The 16834-nt window shown below is 38.5% G+C and overlaps 1 protein-coding gene across 3 annotated transcripts in view; it reads right to left on the bottom strand.

The window, feature by feature from the left end:
• ZDHHC21 (zinc finger DHHC-type palmitoyltransferase 21) overlaps window positions 1-16834 on the bottom strand; it is a 142120-nt gene that overhangs the window by 29525 nt on the left and 95761 nt on the right. Inside the window, exon 9 of one of the 3 annotated variants that reach the window (XM_034967193.3) lies at window positions 13308-14133. The exons of the other annotated variants lie outside the window; for them this stretch is intronic. Within the exon in view, the coding sequence (XP_034823084.1) occupies window positions 14014-14133 (120 nt within the window). The 3' untranslated portion in view covers window positions 13308-14013. Of the gene's footprint in view, window positions 1-13307; window positions 14134-16834 lie in introns of those variants that run through there. 3 annotated transcript variants of the gene reach the window in all.

The raw sequence follows: 16834 nt of genomic DNA, 5'->3' as shown, positions 1-16834 counted from the left end.
GGCCCTGTGTAGCCAGGTGCATTACTAGCTATTTCCAGAAACTTGGTGTCTGAATTGGAAATAACGTTAGAATTTTTTTTCTCTCAGAAGCTATAGTTTTCACTCCTCTAATTACTAGTGAAATGTTGTATCAAAGCCAAAATTGTGATCTCTTCTTAAGTTGAAAATTCATTTCCATCCTGTGACACCTGTGACATTGTGACATTGTATTTTTCTTTTTTCTTCTTTTTTTCTTTTTTTTTTTTGAGACAGAGACTCACTCTGTCACCCAGGCTGGAGTGCAGTGGCGCGATCTCGGCTCACTACAAGCTCCACCTCACGGGTTCACACCATTCTCCTGCCTCAGCCTCCCGAGTAGCTGGGACTACAGGCACCTGCCACCACGCCTGGCTAATTTTTTTGTATTTTTAGTAGATACGGGGTTTCACCGTGTTAGCCAGGATGGTCTCAATCTCCTGACCTCGTGATTCGCCCACCTCGGCCTCCTAAAGTGCTGGAATTACAGGCGTGAGCCACCACGCCCGGCCTGACATTGTATTTTTCATTCATCTTCTTTAGAAGAACTGCCTTAGAAATCTCCCTCATGTTGATTTTGAATACTTTTCATTTTCTCCATATCTTCTGAAAATACAGATTTGCATATTAACACAGCATATACCCCCTTTGACTTGCATGCAGTTTGCCATTTGACACTGCAAAATGGGATTGAATTGATCTTGTCTCTTGATGAGAATTTTACTGACAGATTTCCTGTGAGAGTTTGCTGCCCATTCTTTCTGCCTGGTCCAGCTCACTCGCTTCTTAACCCTTTGCTTTCCTCATTTCCCGAGTGTCAAGCCCTTCCTGCTCGCAATCACTCCAAAATCAAACTTGCTCTTAAATTTTTTGTTCTGATTTCAACTTCCTTGACTATCTGTCACATTTCTTAATGTTAGTCATTCCTTTTTTTACTTCCTTACCTCCTTTAAGAGCCCCTTATCATCTGCCTGCACTCTAAATATAGAAATGCTCAAAAGTTGTGCCTTGTCTTTTTTCTTTACATGCCTGCTTCCTTGATAGCCTAAGCTACTATCACCTTCCTCTGACTGCCTCCCTTAACTGTATATTTGGTTGCATTGTTTTTCACTCGTGATGATGTACTTCAATTTTAATAAGTGGCTTCACCTCAAAGTGCCTTATTCCAAAAGGAGATCATTATCTCCTCACCTAAATTAACTCATAATCCTAAATTTCCTATTTTCATTTGTGACAACACAATTTTTTTAGGGATCTAGGCTCAAACGTAAATGATATTTGATATCTCGTTCTTTCTGGCCCTGAACATCTAGACAGTTGTGAGGTATTGCTAATTCTATATGGCAGTATTATCTGAATTTTCCCCTTCTACATTTTCCACGCTGGTTTATATTTTCCTTCTATCCCAAGGATCATTACAATGAGCTCCTCTTAGTCTCAGTGTTGCCTGCCACAAGAATCTTCCTTAAGTTGTGGCTTCGTGCCGGTGCCTGCTCACATCATTCATGGGTTTGGGGATCAACCTGCTCCACTTGCTGCACCTGCGCCGGCACACACCACTGTGAGATCCTGAGTAGAGGCCTGTGCTGCCCACTACTGCCAGTGTTTATGCATGTCATCCAGGGGTCTGGGGATCAACCTGCGCCCTGCCCACCTGTGTGCAACATTTGGGGGCTGAGGACCTGCTTGCCCCACCATGGCCACCACTGCCAGTGACTGCGTGTGTCATCTGGGTCCAGAAAGCAAGCTTGCCCTGCCCACTACCACTGACACCTATGCCTGAGTGCACTGTCCAGGGGCCTGGGGATTGATCTTCCCTGCCCACTACAGCTGATACCTGCACAAACCATCAGGGGAGTCTGAAGACACCCTCCCAACACTGCCACCAGCACATATGTGTGTTGTCTGGGGACCTGGAAATGGACCTGCTCCATCCACCACTGCCAGCACCCATGTGCACTATCCAGGGGCCTGAGAACGGGCTCACTCCACCCACTACAACCAGCACCCAAGTGCACTATCCAGTCTCCTAGAGATTGATCCACCCCACCTGCCACCGCTGGTGCTCATGCATACAATCTGGGGACTTGAAGACAGGCCTACTCTGCCCACCATCACCAACAAGGGTACCCGAGGATTAGCTCACCTGGCACCTTTGTCCCTAGCACAGCCTCACCATAGTATCAATAAATAATTGCAGTCTAGACCACTGAGGAACTCATAGGACCACTGATGCTGACTACAGCCAGAGAAATACAGAGACTGCTGTGTCCACTCAGAGTCAAAGCCAAAGCACCCAACCAAACCAACACTATGTACATATAGTGTTGACTTTATATATATACATATATATATATGAAAAACGCTCTCCCTTCAAAAGACTGCCACACCAGATACATAGATTTCATGTAATAACACACACACACAAACACACAAAACATGTAAAAAGCAAGGAAACATAAAACCTCCAAAAGAACTCACTAAGTCTCCAGTAACAGATCTGAAAGAAAAGGAAATTTGTGAAATGCCCAGAAAAGAATTCAAAATAATGATATTAAGGAAGATTAGTGAGATACAAGAGAACACAAGTAAACAATACCAAAAAATCAGAAAAACAATTCATGATCTGAATGAGAAATTACACAAAGAGGCAGATATAGAAATGAACCAGACAGAAATCCTGGAACTGAACAAATGAATGAATAAAATAAAAAATACAATTGAGTGCTTCAACAATAGACTAGATCAAGCAGAAGAAAGAATGTCTGAACTTGAAGACAGGTCTTTTGAAGAACACAGTCAGACAGAAAAAACAAAACAAAACAAAACAAAAAACAAGGAAAGCCAACATTGACATATGGGACCCTATAAGGCAAAGAAATATTTGAATTCTGAGAGTTCTAGAAGGAGAAGAGGTGGCCAAAGGCACAGAAAACATATTTAATAAAATAATAGCTAAAAATTTCTCAAATCTTTCGAGAGATATAGATATTCAGATACAGAAAGCTAAAGAACCCCTAAATAGGTTCAATCCAAAAAGGCCTTCTCCAAAGCACATTATAGTCAAACTGTCAAAACAGTTTGACAACAGACAAAGAGAAGATTCTGAAAACAGGAAGAGATAAACATGAAGTCACATATAAGGGAGTCCTCATCATACTAACAGTAGATTTCTCAGCAGAAACTTTACAGGCCGGAAGAAAATGGGATGATGTTTTCACAGTGTTGAAAGAAAAAACTGTCAGCCATAAAGTTTCTCAGACAAGCAAACTGAGGAATTCATTATGACTAGAATTACCCTACAAGAAATGCTTAAGGGAGTCCTATATCTGGAAGTGAAAGATGATCTTTACCATCACAAAAACACATGAACATATAAAACTCACTGGTAGGGCAGACACACAAATGAGAAATAGAAGGGAGTCAAACTTTACCACTACAGAAAACCACCAAACTGCAATGATAAACACATGAGAAGAAGCAAGGAACAAAGGATACACAAAACACCCAGAAAACATTTAATAAAATGACAGGAATATGTCCTCACGTATCAATAACAGCCTTGAATGAAAACAGATTAAATTCCCTACTTAGGAGATACTGACAGATTAAATTCCCTACTTAGAAGGCATCCCAACTATATGCTGCCTATACGAACACTCACTTCACATGTAAAGATACATATAGACTGCGAGTGAAAGGACTGATAAAGATACTTCATGCAAATGGAATCCACAAGCCAGCAAAAGTAGCTATACTTATATCAGATAAAACAGGCTTCAAGTCAAAACCCATAAAAAGTGACAAAGAAGTTTATTATACAATGATAATGGTATCAATTTAATACAACAATTTTAAATATATATGTACGCAAGCCAGAGCACCCAGATATACAAAGCAAGTATTATTAGACCTAAAGGGAGCAATAGATGCTAATATAATAATAGTTGGGAAATCCAACACCTCACTGTCAGCGTTGGACTGATAATCTAGACGAAAATCAACAAACAAACACTGGATTTAAACTGCACTTCAGACCAAATGGACTTAACAGATACTTACAGAACATTTCATCCAATAGTGGCAGGAAACACATTCTTCTCACAAACACATGGAACATTCTCTAGGTCACGCTTGGGCACAAAACAAGCCTCAAAAAATTTTTAAAAATCAAAATCATATCAACTATTTGTTTGTTTGTTTGAGACAGTCTTGTTCTGTCGCCCAGGCTTGAGCGCAGTGGCGAGATCTTGGCTCACTGCAACCTCCGCCTCCCGGGCTCAGGTGATTCTCCTGCCTCAGTCTCCTGAGTAACTGGGATTACAGGCATGCACCACCATGCCCAGCTAATTTTTGTATTTTTAGTAGAGATGGGGTATCACCATGTTGTCCAGGCTGGTCTTGAACTCCTGACCTCAGGTGATCTGCCCACCTCAGCCTCCCAAAGTGCTAGGATTACAGGCGTGAGCCACTGTGCTCGGCCCAAGTATTTTCATGCACTACAATGAAACAAAAGTAAAAATCAATAACAAAAGGAACTTTGGAAACTGTACAAATACATGAAGATTAAACAACATGGCTCTGAATGACCACTGGGTCAAGGAAGAAATTAAGGAGGAAATCAAAAAGACTGAAACAAATGAAAATGAAAACACAACATAACAAAACCTACAGGATACAGCAAAAGCAGTCCTAAGAGAGAAGTTTATAGCAATGAATTCCGACATCAAAAAAGTAGAAAGGTTTCAAATAAACTACCTAGCAATTTCAAATAAAGAACCTTAAAGAACTAGAAAAGCAAGAACAAGCCAAACCCAAAGTTAGGAGAAGAAAAGAAATAATAAAGATTACTGCAGGACTAAATGAAATGGAGACTTAAAAACAATACAAAGGATTAACAAAACAAAAAGTTGGCTATTTGAAAAGATGAACAAACTTGAAAGACCGCTAGCTAGACTGACCAGGAAAAGAGAGAAAACATAAATCATAAATGAAATCATATATGAAAAATGAGGCATCGAAATACAAATGATCATTAGAGACTATCATAAGCATCTATTAATACACACTAACAAACTGGAAAACCTAGAGGAAAAGGATAAGTTCCTGGGCACATACAACCTACCAAGATTGAATCAGGAAGAAACACAGTATCTGAATAGATCAATAATACAGAATGAGATGGAGTCACAATAAAAAGTCTTCCCACAAAGAAAGCCCAGGACGGAATGGCTTTACTGCTGAATTCTACCAAACTTGCAAAGAAGAATACCAATTCTTCTCAAAGTATTTCAAAAGGTGAAGGTAAGAGAATTCTTCCTAACTCATTCTATGCAGCCAGAATTATCCTGACACCAAAACCAGAGAAAGACACAACAAAAAAAGAAAACTACAGGCCAACGTGCCTGGTGAACATAAATGCAAAACTCCTCAACAAAATACAAGCAAGCCAAATCCAACAACTCATCAGAAAGATAATACATCATGAACAAGTGGAATTTATTTCAGAGATACAAGTATGGTTCAACATACATAAATCAATGAATGTGATATAGCACATCAACAGAATGAATGTCCAAAACCACATGATCATATCAATAGATACAGAAAAAGTATTTGATAAAATTTAACATCACCTCATAATAAAAATTTTCAAAATTTAGGCATAGAAGGAACATAACTCAACATAATAAAGGACATATATGGCAAACCAACACCTAACATCATACTGAATGGGCAGAAACTGACAGCCTTTCCTCTAAGAACTGGAAAAAGACAAGTAAGTTTACTTTCAACACTTTTTTTTTTTGAGACAGAGTCTAGCTCTGTCACCCAGGCTGGAGTGCTGTGGCGTGTTCTCGGCTCACTGCAACCTCCAGCTCCTGGGTTCAAGCGATTCTCCTGCCTCAGCCTCCCAAGTAGCTGGGATTACAGGTGCTCGCCACCACACCCAACTAATTTTTATATTTTTAGTATAGATGGGGCTTTCACTGTGTTGGCCAGGCTGGTTTCAAACTCCCGACCTCATGATCCACCCACCTCAGCCTCCCAAAGTGCTGGGATTACAGGCGTGAGCCACAGCACCCAGCCTCCCCACTCTTATTCAATATACTACTGGAAGTCCTAGCCAGGGCAATCAGGGAAGAGAAAGAAATAAAAGGCATCCACACTGGAAAAGAAGGAAACTGCCCCTCTTTGCAGACAACATGATCTTATATAGAGAAAAACATAAAGACTTTACCAAAAAACTCTTAGAACTGATAAATGAATTCAGGAAAGTTACAGAATACAAAATCAACACATAAAAATCAGTAGCATTTATATAAACCAAACACAAACCGGCTGAAAATGACATGAAGCTGTCCCATCTACAACAGTTACTCCCCACCCCCAAAATACCTAGGAATGAATTCAAACAAGGAGGTGAAAAACTTCTACAATGGAAAGTACAAAACACTGATACAAGAAATTGAAAAGGACAAACACATGGAAAGACATCTCATGCTCATGGATTGGAAGAATTAATATTGTTAAAATGACCACATTACCCAAAGCAATGTACAGATTCAATGCAATCCCTAACAAAATAACAATGACATTCTTCAGAGAAATAGAAAAACAATCCTAAAATTTGCATAGAACCACAAAGACCCCAAATAGCCAAAGCAATCCTGAGCAAAAAGAACAAAGCTGCAGGCATCAACTATCTGACTTCAAAATATACTACAAAGCTATAGTAACCAAAACAGCATGGTATTAGTATAAAAATGAACACAGGCCAATGAAAGAGAATAGAGAATGCAGAAATAAATCCAGGCATTTACACTCAACGGATTTTTGACAAAGGTACCATGAACATACGTTGGGGAAATTACAGCTTCTTCAATAAATGGTTCTGGGAACTGCGTACTTACATGCAGAAGAATAAAACTAGATCCCCAGCTCTCACCATATACAAAAGCCATTAAATTGAACTAAATGAATTAAAGACTTAAATGTAAGACCTGAAACTATAAAACTACTAGAAGAACATATTTGGGAAATGCTTCAGGACACTGGCCTAGGCAAAGATTTTATAGCCACTCTTTAAAAGCACAGGGAACAAAAACAAAAATATACAAATGGGACTATGTTAAACTAAAAAGCTTCTGCAAAGCAAAGGAGACAATCACAGATTGAAGAGTGAAGTTGTCGAATGGGAGAAAATATTTACAAACATTCATCCAGCAAGGGACTAATATACAGAATATACAAAGAACTCAAACAACTCAACAGCAAATAACCAAATAATCACATTAAGAAGTGTGATTATGTCAAAGGATTTGAATAAATATTTCTCAGAAGAAAATATACAAATGGCCAGCAGGTATATGAAAAAATGCTCAACATCCTAATCATTAAGGAAATAAAAATCAAAACTGTAGTGAGACATCGTCTCACCTCAGAATGGCTACCATCAAAGAGACAAAAACTAATGAAGGCTGATGAGGATGTGGAGAAAAGAGAACTCTTATACACTGTTAGTGGGAATGTAAATTAGTACAGCCATTGTGGAAAACAGTATAGAGGTGTCTCACAAAACGGATCCAGCAATGCCACTCCTGTGCATTTTTTCAAGGAAAATAAGTGTATCAAACAAATACCTGCACTTTCATGTTTACTATAGCATTATTCACAATATCCATTACATGGGATCAACCTAAGTGTCCATAAATGAATGAATAAAGAAAATATCGTGTGTATACATACACAATGGAACACTAAAATGAAATCCTGTCATTTGCAGCAAGATGAATGGATCTGGAGATCATTACATTAAGTAAAACAAGCCAGGCACAGGAAAACAAATATTGTATGTTCTCACTCATATGTGGGAGCTAAAAAAGTTGATCTCATGGAGGTAGAGAGTAGAATGATGGATACTAGAGGCTGAGAAGAATGAGCAAAAAGGGATGAAGAGAGGTTAAAGGATACAAACATACAGTTAGATGGAAGAACTCAGTTCTAGTGTTAGACAGCACAGTAGGCTGACTATAGTTAATAATAATTTATTGTATATTTCAAAATAGCTAGAAGAGTTGAAATGTTCCCATCACAAAAATATATGTTTGAGGTGATGAATATGCTAATTATCCCAATTTAATCATTACATATTGCATGCATGTATTAAAACATCACTTGTACCCTGTGAATATGAACAATGATTATGTATCAATTTTTAAAATTGTTGAAAGTGTGGCCTTGACCATGACACTCCTTGCTCAAAAACATTCAATGGCTCCCCGTTCTCCAACAATGTAGGAGCTAATACTTCAGACTTGCACAGAAGCACACATAGCTTTCTAGACTCATGTCCCAACACCCTAGGTACACCTCATATTGTGGTAAATTAACACCAGCATGTTTTTGTTTCTGTACTATCCATGTCTTCTCATTTTGCTAATCCTCTTCCATTCATCTGAAATATCCTTCCTGGTTATATCTATTTCTGGAAATCTTATTCATCCTATTAGGTCCGGCTCACTTTCTTCATAAGCCTTTCCTGACCCCACTGGACCACACATCTGCCATTTTTCCTATTTTGTTGCCTATTCTGCCTTTTACTATTGCATCTGTGTGCTTTATTGATCAGAAGTGTATCACGAGAAGATGGGAGATTGATTCCCAGCCTAACTGACATACTTAGGGCAAGCCCATAACCCCTTTGAGCCTTGGTTTCTTCATTAATTAGATACATATAATATTTCAGTATAACAGTGATTAAGATTTGGGGATCTGGAGGCAGATAGACTTGGATGTGAGTTTTAACTTTTGCACTGCAATAATGCTTGCAGTGGCCTTATCTATAAAATGGAGATGTGAAAATGATCTACCAGCTACGCTAAGGGTTAAATGAGACAATGTGGAAAACTATTAGCATAGTGCCTGGCACATGGTAAATGGTTACTAAATATTGCCATCACTAGGATTGTCATTAATTCCTTCAAAAGATTATGATAAACATGCGAAGTAGGACAAAAACACTCCGATAGCATCAAGGTCCCTACAAACATAGGTTATGATCAACTCTGTAAACGTCGGCTAGAATACAGGATAGGGCAGCAGTTACGGGATCTGTATTCAAATCAGAATGCAGAATGTAGACATGCATGCTGCTATAAACCACAATAGACTATGTAAATATAAAACACCATCATTAGGTCAGACTCTGTTCCATCTTTATCTCTGAATCTTCTGAGATGGTATGGCACAGTGGAAAGAGGAGAGCCTGGGATTTTATAAATGCCAGAGCAACAAACTCTGAGTCTCAGGGTTTTTATCTGTAAACTACAGCTAACCACATCCATTGCAGATACTAAACAGGGTGATTATGAAATTCTTACAGTAGTATTTGGCATAAAGCAGCTCCTCCATAAAGGTTAGATTTATTTCCCTTATTTCCTCCTTTTACCAAAAGTGCCTCACATCTAGTACGTATTTAACAAATATTTGTTGAAGCTAATTAAACTTAAAAAATACTAAGAGTATTTGCCTAGAATAAGTGTATTTGTCACAGGACGATTGCTGCCTTGTCTACTACTATCAGACTCACTCCTGGAGAAGCCAAAGTAGTCCCTAAGATTTATTTTTTATTTTTAAATAAGTTGTATTGATTTGAAAATAAAAACGTTTTATAAAATCTGGGTTGTATAAGAAAGCTTGTTTTTTGAAGGAGAGACATAAATCAAAGCAAGAATTAAAAGGAAACAATATACTGGCACTCCAGAGTAGCTCCAAAGGCTCTTGCTATGTAATGGCCAGATGTAGAGCAAGGAAATTTTCTGTTTTTCTATGTGAATCCAGCAAAACAAACCTCAAAGCCAATGTTCTTCCCTCCACAGGCAAATCATAACAATGTTTTGAGAGATGGCTGCATCCTAAGTGTTTCACATGTGATAATTCATCTAATCCCCAAACTGCCCCATGAGGTAGATACTACCATCCCCATATCAGAGATTATGAAAATAAGGCACAGAGAGTTTAAGTGTATTGTCCAGGGTCACACAGCTAATAAGTGGCAGAGCCAGGTTTGGAATCTTAGTTCTAGAGAACCTTCTCGTAACTGTTACATACAAAGGATATATTTAGTGACATATTTTAGAAAGCACTAATGTAGTGGTTACACTGACCATAGCTGAACATCTCAATTGTTACGGATTGATATATGGATGCAAATTCCCATTTGACATCAAGCCCTACTGCATCAAATTCTCCTGGTGAGTTCTGGCTGTGGCTACTTTCAGAAGCATCTGTGGAAATGATGTAAGGGTGGGGGAGAATGGCCCTAAAGCTTGGCATGCTGAGACTAGAGCGAGAAGAGTCTGTGGCCACAATATATCTCTGAAGGTGGTTCTGAGAGTCCCATTTCCTCTTGCGGGCTTCCCCTAGAAACACGAAGGCATCTGAAATCTAGACCAACTTACCACATGCCCGCATCCCCTCAATGTGCAATAGTCATGCGCTCTGCAGCACTTGTAAGGGACTGAAGTCACAGTGCAGAGTAAAAGGCCACCTTGGACACTCTTATTATGCCCACATAAACCTTCTACTAGTGCTTTTACCAGCCAAAAAGGCCATGCCAGGTCCCTGAGAAATTTGCAGAATTCAGAAACTGACTACAGATGCTGTAAGGTATACTTCTACAGAGGGCTGCCACCAAACAATCCCCCTCCTTGACTGTCTTTTCAGCTAGATGCCTCTGAGCGCTTTTCTGCTAGTTTGGGTGCTTTTTTCTCAGGGGGTGGGGAGCAAAACTGGAAAGGGTACTCATTTCTATATTGCTGCTTGCTGCTACAAAGAGGCAAAGTTGAGGGTAACTGCCAACAGCTTCCCCTTTCTCTTCTTTTTGTTCACTGCATCTGTCTGGACCAATGCACAAGGAAAAAAGGCAGCCAGAATGGCTCTCCAAAGTTACTCTGATTTAAAGCTGATAAAGGATGTGTTTTCCACAGCGTAAGAGAAAAATATATTATAAAGTACCTAAGCAATTAAACAAATGTTATTTGTAAACATCTGCCGTCCAGCACTGTTGCCTGTGTTCAAACAAAGCCTCACAGTCTCTTTGGCAAACCAGAGTGAGAAAAGCTGGGTGCCATTTGCTGAATGAACTCTTCCAGATTACAATTCTGTGGCCTGGGGGAATTAATTCAAATCCACATTGGGAAACTAATTCCCAGAGGGGCAGTTAGTCCCTAAAAGAACAACCAAAGAAACGAGGACCTAGAATAAACTTGGCAGTAATTCAACGAACATTTTATTAACCTCTACTAAACCATATTTATTATTTATGGCCAAATCACAGAATCCTGAAGTTAGAGCCTCCAAGGAGAAAATGACACTCCTGGCTGAGAATGACTTCTGTCTCACAGCGCCAGTGCATCTTCTCCAGTTCCTCCAATTGATACCAGCGAAGATGCACCTAAAGATGGAAACTCAGTAGTATCAATGCCCAAAATACATAATCTGGGAGAAAAACACCACTAGTAGCTCAAAAGGCAGACTCCAGGTTTGAATTCTGGCTCTACTACAGAATAGCCGGTGACCTTAATTTTCTTACCTGGAAAATAGAGATAATAAGGGATGATTTCATAGTCCTGAGGATTTGAGGAGGTAATGCCTGTAAGGCTCTCAGTACCATGCATGGCCTTTAATAAGAAGTCAGTAAATGTCAGCTACTAGTAGTATAGTTTCATGGTTGTTGTTGTTAGTATAAAACAGGATTTTCCCCATTGTCCTGGAATTGCAGCAAATGCATAAACTGATGGCATAAAATGTTCTAGGTTTACGGCAAGGTGCCGGTTTCCGTCTTCCCCATCTCCAACCCCAGCCATCCTATTAAAATAAAGGAAAAACTGGCAAAGATGTGTTGCCTGTGAGTGAATATTCATAAGAAGAGTCTATAACCTCCCTTTTCCCATGGGGGAGGATACCTGATGCTTCTCCTCAAAGCTAAGGGAGAAAGACCCTAAAAGAAATTCTAGCTAAGTTCTGTAGGTTCACCAAACCCTCACTTTTCATTAACCAAGAGATTAATGATCATCTTTCCTCTGAAAGCTGGTAAGGCACCAGGCCTGTTGAGTATGTGTTGTATTGTTTGGTCTTGGAGAAATGAGTGAGGAAGAGATGGTGGAGTTGAGAGAGCTCGCTGAGAAGCTGCTTACATTTCCACTGTTTTCATAGAAAGAATAAAATTTCCACGAGCTGGGTGGATACCACCTAGGGGTGGCTGAACATTTTTCATTTCACCTACACCTCAATAAAGAGCCTCACCTACCATGCAAAAGCATCCCAGCTACAAGATGTTGCCGGGTGGACTGTCTTTCACTGGAGTCAAAGGAGAGGAAAGAGGTCAAGTGGAAGCCTGATCCCTCAAATCAAGGGATCTGCAGAGGGGAGTATCTTTTGTCTCTCCCAGCGTTCTCCAGAGAGATGATTAAAGAGCCAGTAAGAGGAAACTAACCACACAGAAGATGTCAACAGTCAGCTGGTGCCGGTAAGAGAAGCAGAAACAACCAATAGGGAAGAACCTGGCTCTTGTCCTTTGGCCTCTTCCTCTTTCCTACTTGAATCTCTGCATGAGAAAGCAGCTCTGGAGTTTCAACTCTGGCCTGACTTAGGTGTAGGAGTGAAATAGGGCTTTGAATTGTAAAAAAGATTAAAATTAGGCCGGGCATGGTGGCTCATGCCTGTAATCCCAGCACTTTGGGAGGCCGAGGCGGGTGGATCACCTGTGGTCAGGAGTCTGAGACCAGCCTGGCCAACATGGTGAAACCCCTTCTCTACTAAAAACACAAAAATCAGCTGGGCGTGGTGGTAGGTGCCTGTAATCCCAACTACTCGGGAGGGTGAGGCAGGAGAATCGCTTGAACCTGGGAGGCGGAGGTTGCAGTGAGCCAAGATTGCGCCACTGCCAGCCTGGGCGACAAGAGCGAAACTCTGTCTCAAAAAAAAAAAAAAAAAAAGATTAAAATTAAACATGAGCAAGGCTTAACTATCAGAATAAATGTTTTGATAAAGAAAAGTGACTGAAAAACATTACAGAATCTAAGCAAAATGTCATTAAGGGAGCCATCATCCAGTAGCGCAAATGGGAGATAACAGGACACAATTATTTACAAAAAAAGCTTTATATCTTTGCTCCAATGGGTTCAGATTCCTCAATAAAGTATAGATGATGATGGTGGTGGTAATGATGATGATGATTAGTTATAAGGCTGACGGAACAAGATCTTTTAAAAAGTATCTACAGAGGCTTCAATTCACAATCAACTCTGGCTTTATTTCATGCAACAGAAGCAGCCTGAGAAAAAGCATAAAGGATTCCATATGTTTCCACAATGAGCCCACTGACTCAGATATTAAGCCGATATCAATGAGGAAAACGGGGTACTATCTCTCGAGACCCATGAGAAATTGCTCTATAAAAACGAATTTATCCTATAGTAGTCCTCCTCATCATCCTCTTGCAACCAAGCAGGTAATACAATGAAAATACAAAAGAAAAATTATGGCTCATAAATTAGAGAAGAAGCTGTGATGCTGCATGACATCTGCAGCACACATTCATAAAGCACTGGGGTAGGGGTCAATGAATGAGCCTCAACAGAAGTGCTCTCTAGTCATTGTACTTCTCCATGCCCTCTCTTGGCTCAAACTGCCAGAGATCAACACATAATGAAGAAAAGGAGAGGCAACTGCAACTGCATTACTGTTTGAAAAGTAATGGAGGCTCCTGTAACAAGAAAGAATTGGAGAAAATGTATGAAACCACCATTCTCACACATTGGCTGACAGGTGGTGTAGTACTACTATAATCCCTGAAAAAAAGGAAAATAAATGAGGTGACTCCTGAAATTCCCTTAGATTTCTGTTTGCAGTCACTTGGTAGACCATTGTACAAGAGGGGAATCCAGGCAGAGTAGTAGTTTCACTGAATTGAAGACACGGAGGCTGGAGTTTTCAGGGCACATAACCACAAAGGAAGGTATCTTGCAGAGCAAAAGTTTCAGAAATCTTCATGAGATCTCCAAGACTGTTGTTGGACACAGAGCCACACTTGAGTAGGATGAGACTGCAAGGCTGAACAAAAAAAAAATTACTGGGAAATTGGGAGCTGAACAATTTTCAGAGTTCACACAGGGTTGGAGACATTCAAACTGAACACATGCCTTAGTTCTAGGATACAACTAAAACTAGGTTTTATTATACTTGAAGTAGCATAGCCTTTTCAACAAAAGTTAAAAACAAGTCTCAGAATGATCAAGCTGATTTGCAAGTAATTCAACTATCAAAACAAAGTCCAATACTTTTAAAGGAAAGTGCAAAAGCAGTCACTCCAAAATGCTAAATTAAAACAATCCAGCATCCAACTAAACTTTACTAAATATGGGAAGAAGCAAGGATATGTGACCATGATGAGGAAGAAAGTTAGTCAATAAAAACAGATGCAAAAATGACAGATGATGGAATTAACAGACAAGGAGCTTAAAACACAGCTGTTATAACCATGTTTAAGTATTTAAAGAAAAACATGTATATAATTAAAAGAGAAATGAATGATATAAAGAAAAACTAAATATGACTTCTGGAGATGAAAAATACAATATCTAAAATGAAAATTTCATGGTTAGCAGCAGGGTTAGCAGCAGATTAGACACTGCAGAGGAAAAGAGAGTGAACATGAAACATAGAAACTATTCAAACAAAAGGACAGGCAGAAAAAAAGCCTTGAAAAATATGAACTGAGTCTTAGTAAGCTAGGTGACAATACTAAGTCATATTACATGTGTTTAGGAGTAAGGAATTGGACAAAATATTTGAAGTTATAACGACCAAAGTTTTCCAAATCTGATGAAAATAATAGACTCAAATTTAAACTCAAGTAGATAATCACAATGAAAACCACACCAAGACACATCATACTTAAACTACTAAAAACCAGAGATAATGGGACTATTTCTAAAATGGAGAAAAATGACATATTGAATAAAAGAAAAAAATTTCACAGACTTCTCACCAGAAAATATAAATACCAGAAAATAATAGAATGGAAGGGGCTGAATGTGGGGAGGGGACAAACTCCACCAACCTCAAATTCTATATTCAACAAAAATATGCTTCAGAAATGAGGGTGAAAGAAAAATTTTTCAGACAAACAGATGCTGAGCAAATTTATCATCAGCAAGCCTGAATCACAAGAAATGTAAAAGGAAATTCTCAGACAGAAGGATAAAGATGCTACATGAAAACTAGGATCTACAAAAGGAACGAAGAGCACCAGAAATGATAAACATATGGGGAAATTTGAAAGATATTTTTCCTACTTTTAAATTTTTTAAAAAGATAACTGACTGGCAAAAGAAAAGTAATAATAATGTATCAGGAAGTTTATAACACATATATCAGAAAAATATACAACAACAATATGCAATAGGACAAAGGGGGAAATAGAAGCAAAATGTTGCGTGTTTTTACATTATACTTGAAGTAGCATAGTAATATCTAAGGGTAGTCTGTGATATGGCATATTGTAATTCTAACAGAAACCATTAAAAATTAAAAGAGGTATACCTCATAAACCAATAGTGGGAATAAAACGGGGTAAAGGAAAATACTGAGTTACTCCAAAAAAGGCAGGAAAAGGGAACAAAGAACAGATAGAACACTATAATTTGAATGTTTCTGTCCCTTCCAAAATTCATGTTGATATATAATTCCTAACATAATGGTATTAAGAGGTGTGACCTCTAGGAGATTATTAGGTCATGAGGGACCTGTCCTCATGAACAGATTAGTGCCTTATTAGAGGATTGAGGGAGTAAATTTGGTCCCTTTTAGCATTTCTGTCCCTTCTGCCACTGAGAATGCAACAAGAAGGTCATCAAACACTGAATCTGCTGAAGCCTTGATCTCAGACTTTCCAGCCTTCAGAACTATAAATACATTTCTGTTCTTTATATATTCTCCAGTCACAGGTATTTTGTGATAGCAGCAGACATGAGACAAATAATAATCAAACAGCAAGATGACAGATTTAAACACAATTATCATGAAGTTATATGAAATGTAAATGGCTTAAGTCAGCAGTTCTAAAACTGGTCCATGATCCCTTCATACAAATTGAGACATAACATCACTCTTTACTAGTAATCATTGTATTGTCCATCATGAAAACTACAAGAAAAAAGCCAATTTCACTCACAAAAATACTTCATTAAACAGTAAAAGTTACTGATATAAAATTATAACCTTTCAGTATATCTCTTATAAAATATTCTTCTATCTAGTAGTATTTCTTAGCTTAAAATCTATTTTGCCTGATATCAAGGTAGCTATTCTAGCTCTTATGATTACTGCTTGCATGGTATCTGTTTTTTAATTTTCTTATTTTCAACCTATTTATGTCTGAATCTAAATTTTATCTTACAGACATATAGTTGGATCTTGCTTTTTATACAGTCTGAAAATGTTTGCCTTTTTATTGAGGTTTTTACTCCATTTACATCAAAGTATTATTGGTACAATTGGATGTCTGCATGCCATTTTTACAATTAGTTTTTCTGTGTCTTATATTTTTTTCTCTGTTCCTTCCTTCCTGCTTTTGTATTAAACATCTATTTTTAGTGTAACATTTTAATTCCTCTATTGATTTTAAGCATATTTTACTGTCTTATTTTCTTAGCAGTTAGTGTAACAATTAGAATGTCCATTGTAACTCATCACAATCTATTCTGGATTTATACTTATTTAATTCGGTAAAATACAGAAACTTTGTTTCGAT

Source organism: Pan paniscus, chromosome 11, assembly GCF_029289425.2.
Source record: "Pan paniscus chromosome 11, NHGRI_mPanPan1-v2.0_pri, whole genome shotgun sequence".
In the NCBI taxonomy this organism is placed as follows: Eukaryota; Metazoa; Chordata; class Mammalia; order Primates; family Hominidae; genus Pan; species Pan paniscus.
The sequence above is the reverse complement of the archived record's forward strand: the minus strand, read 5'-3'. Positions and strand labels throughout refer to the sequence as shown.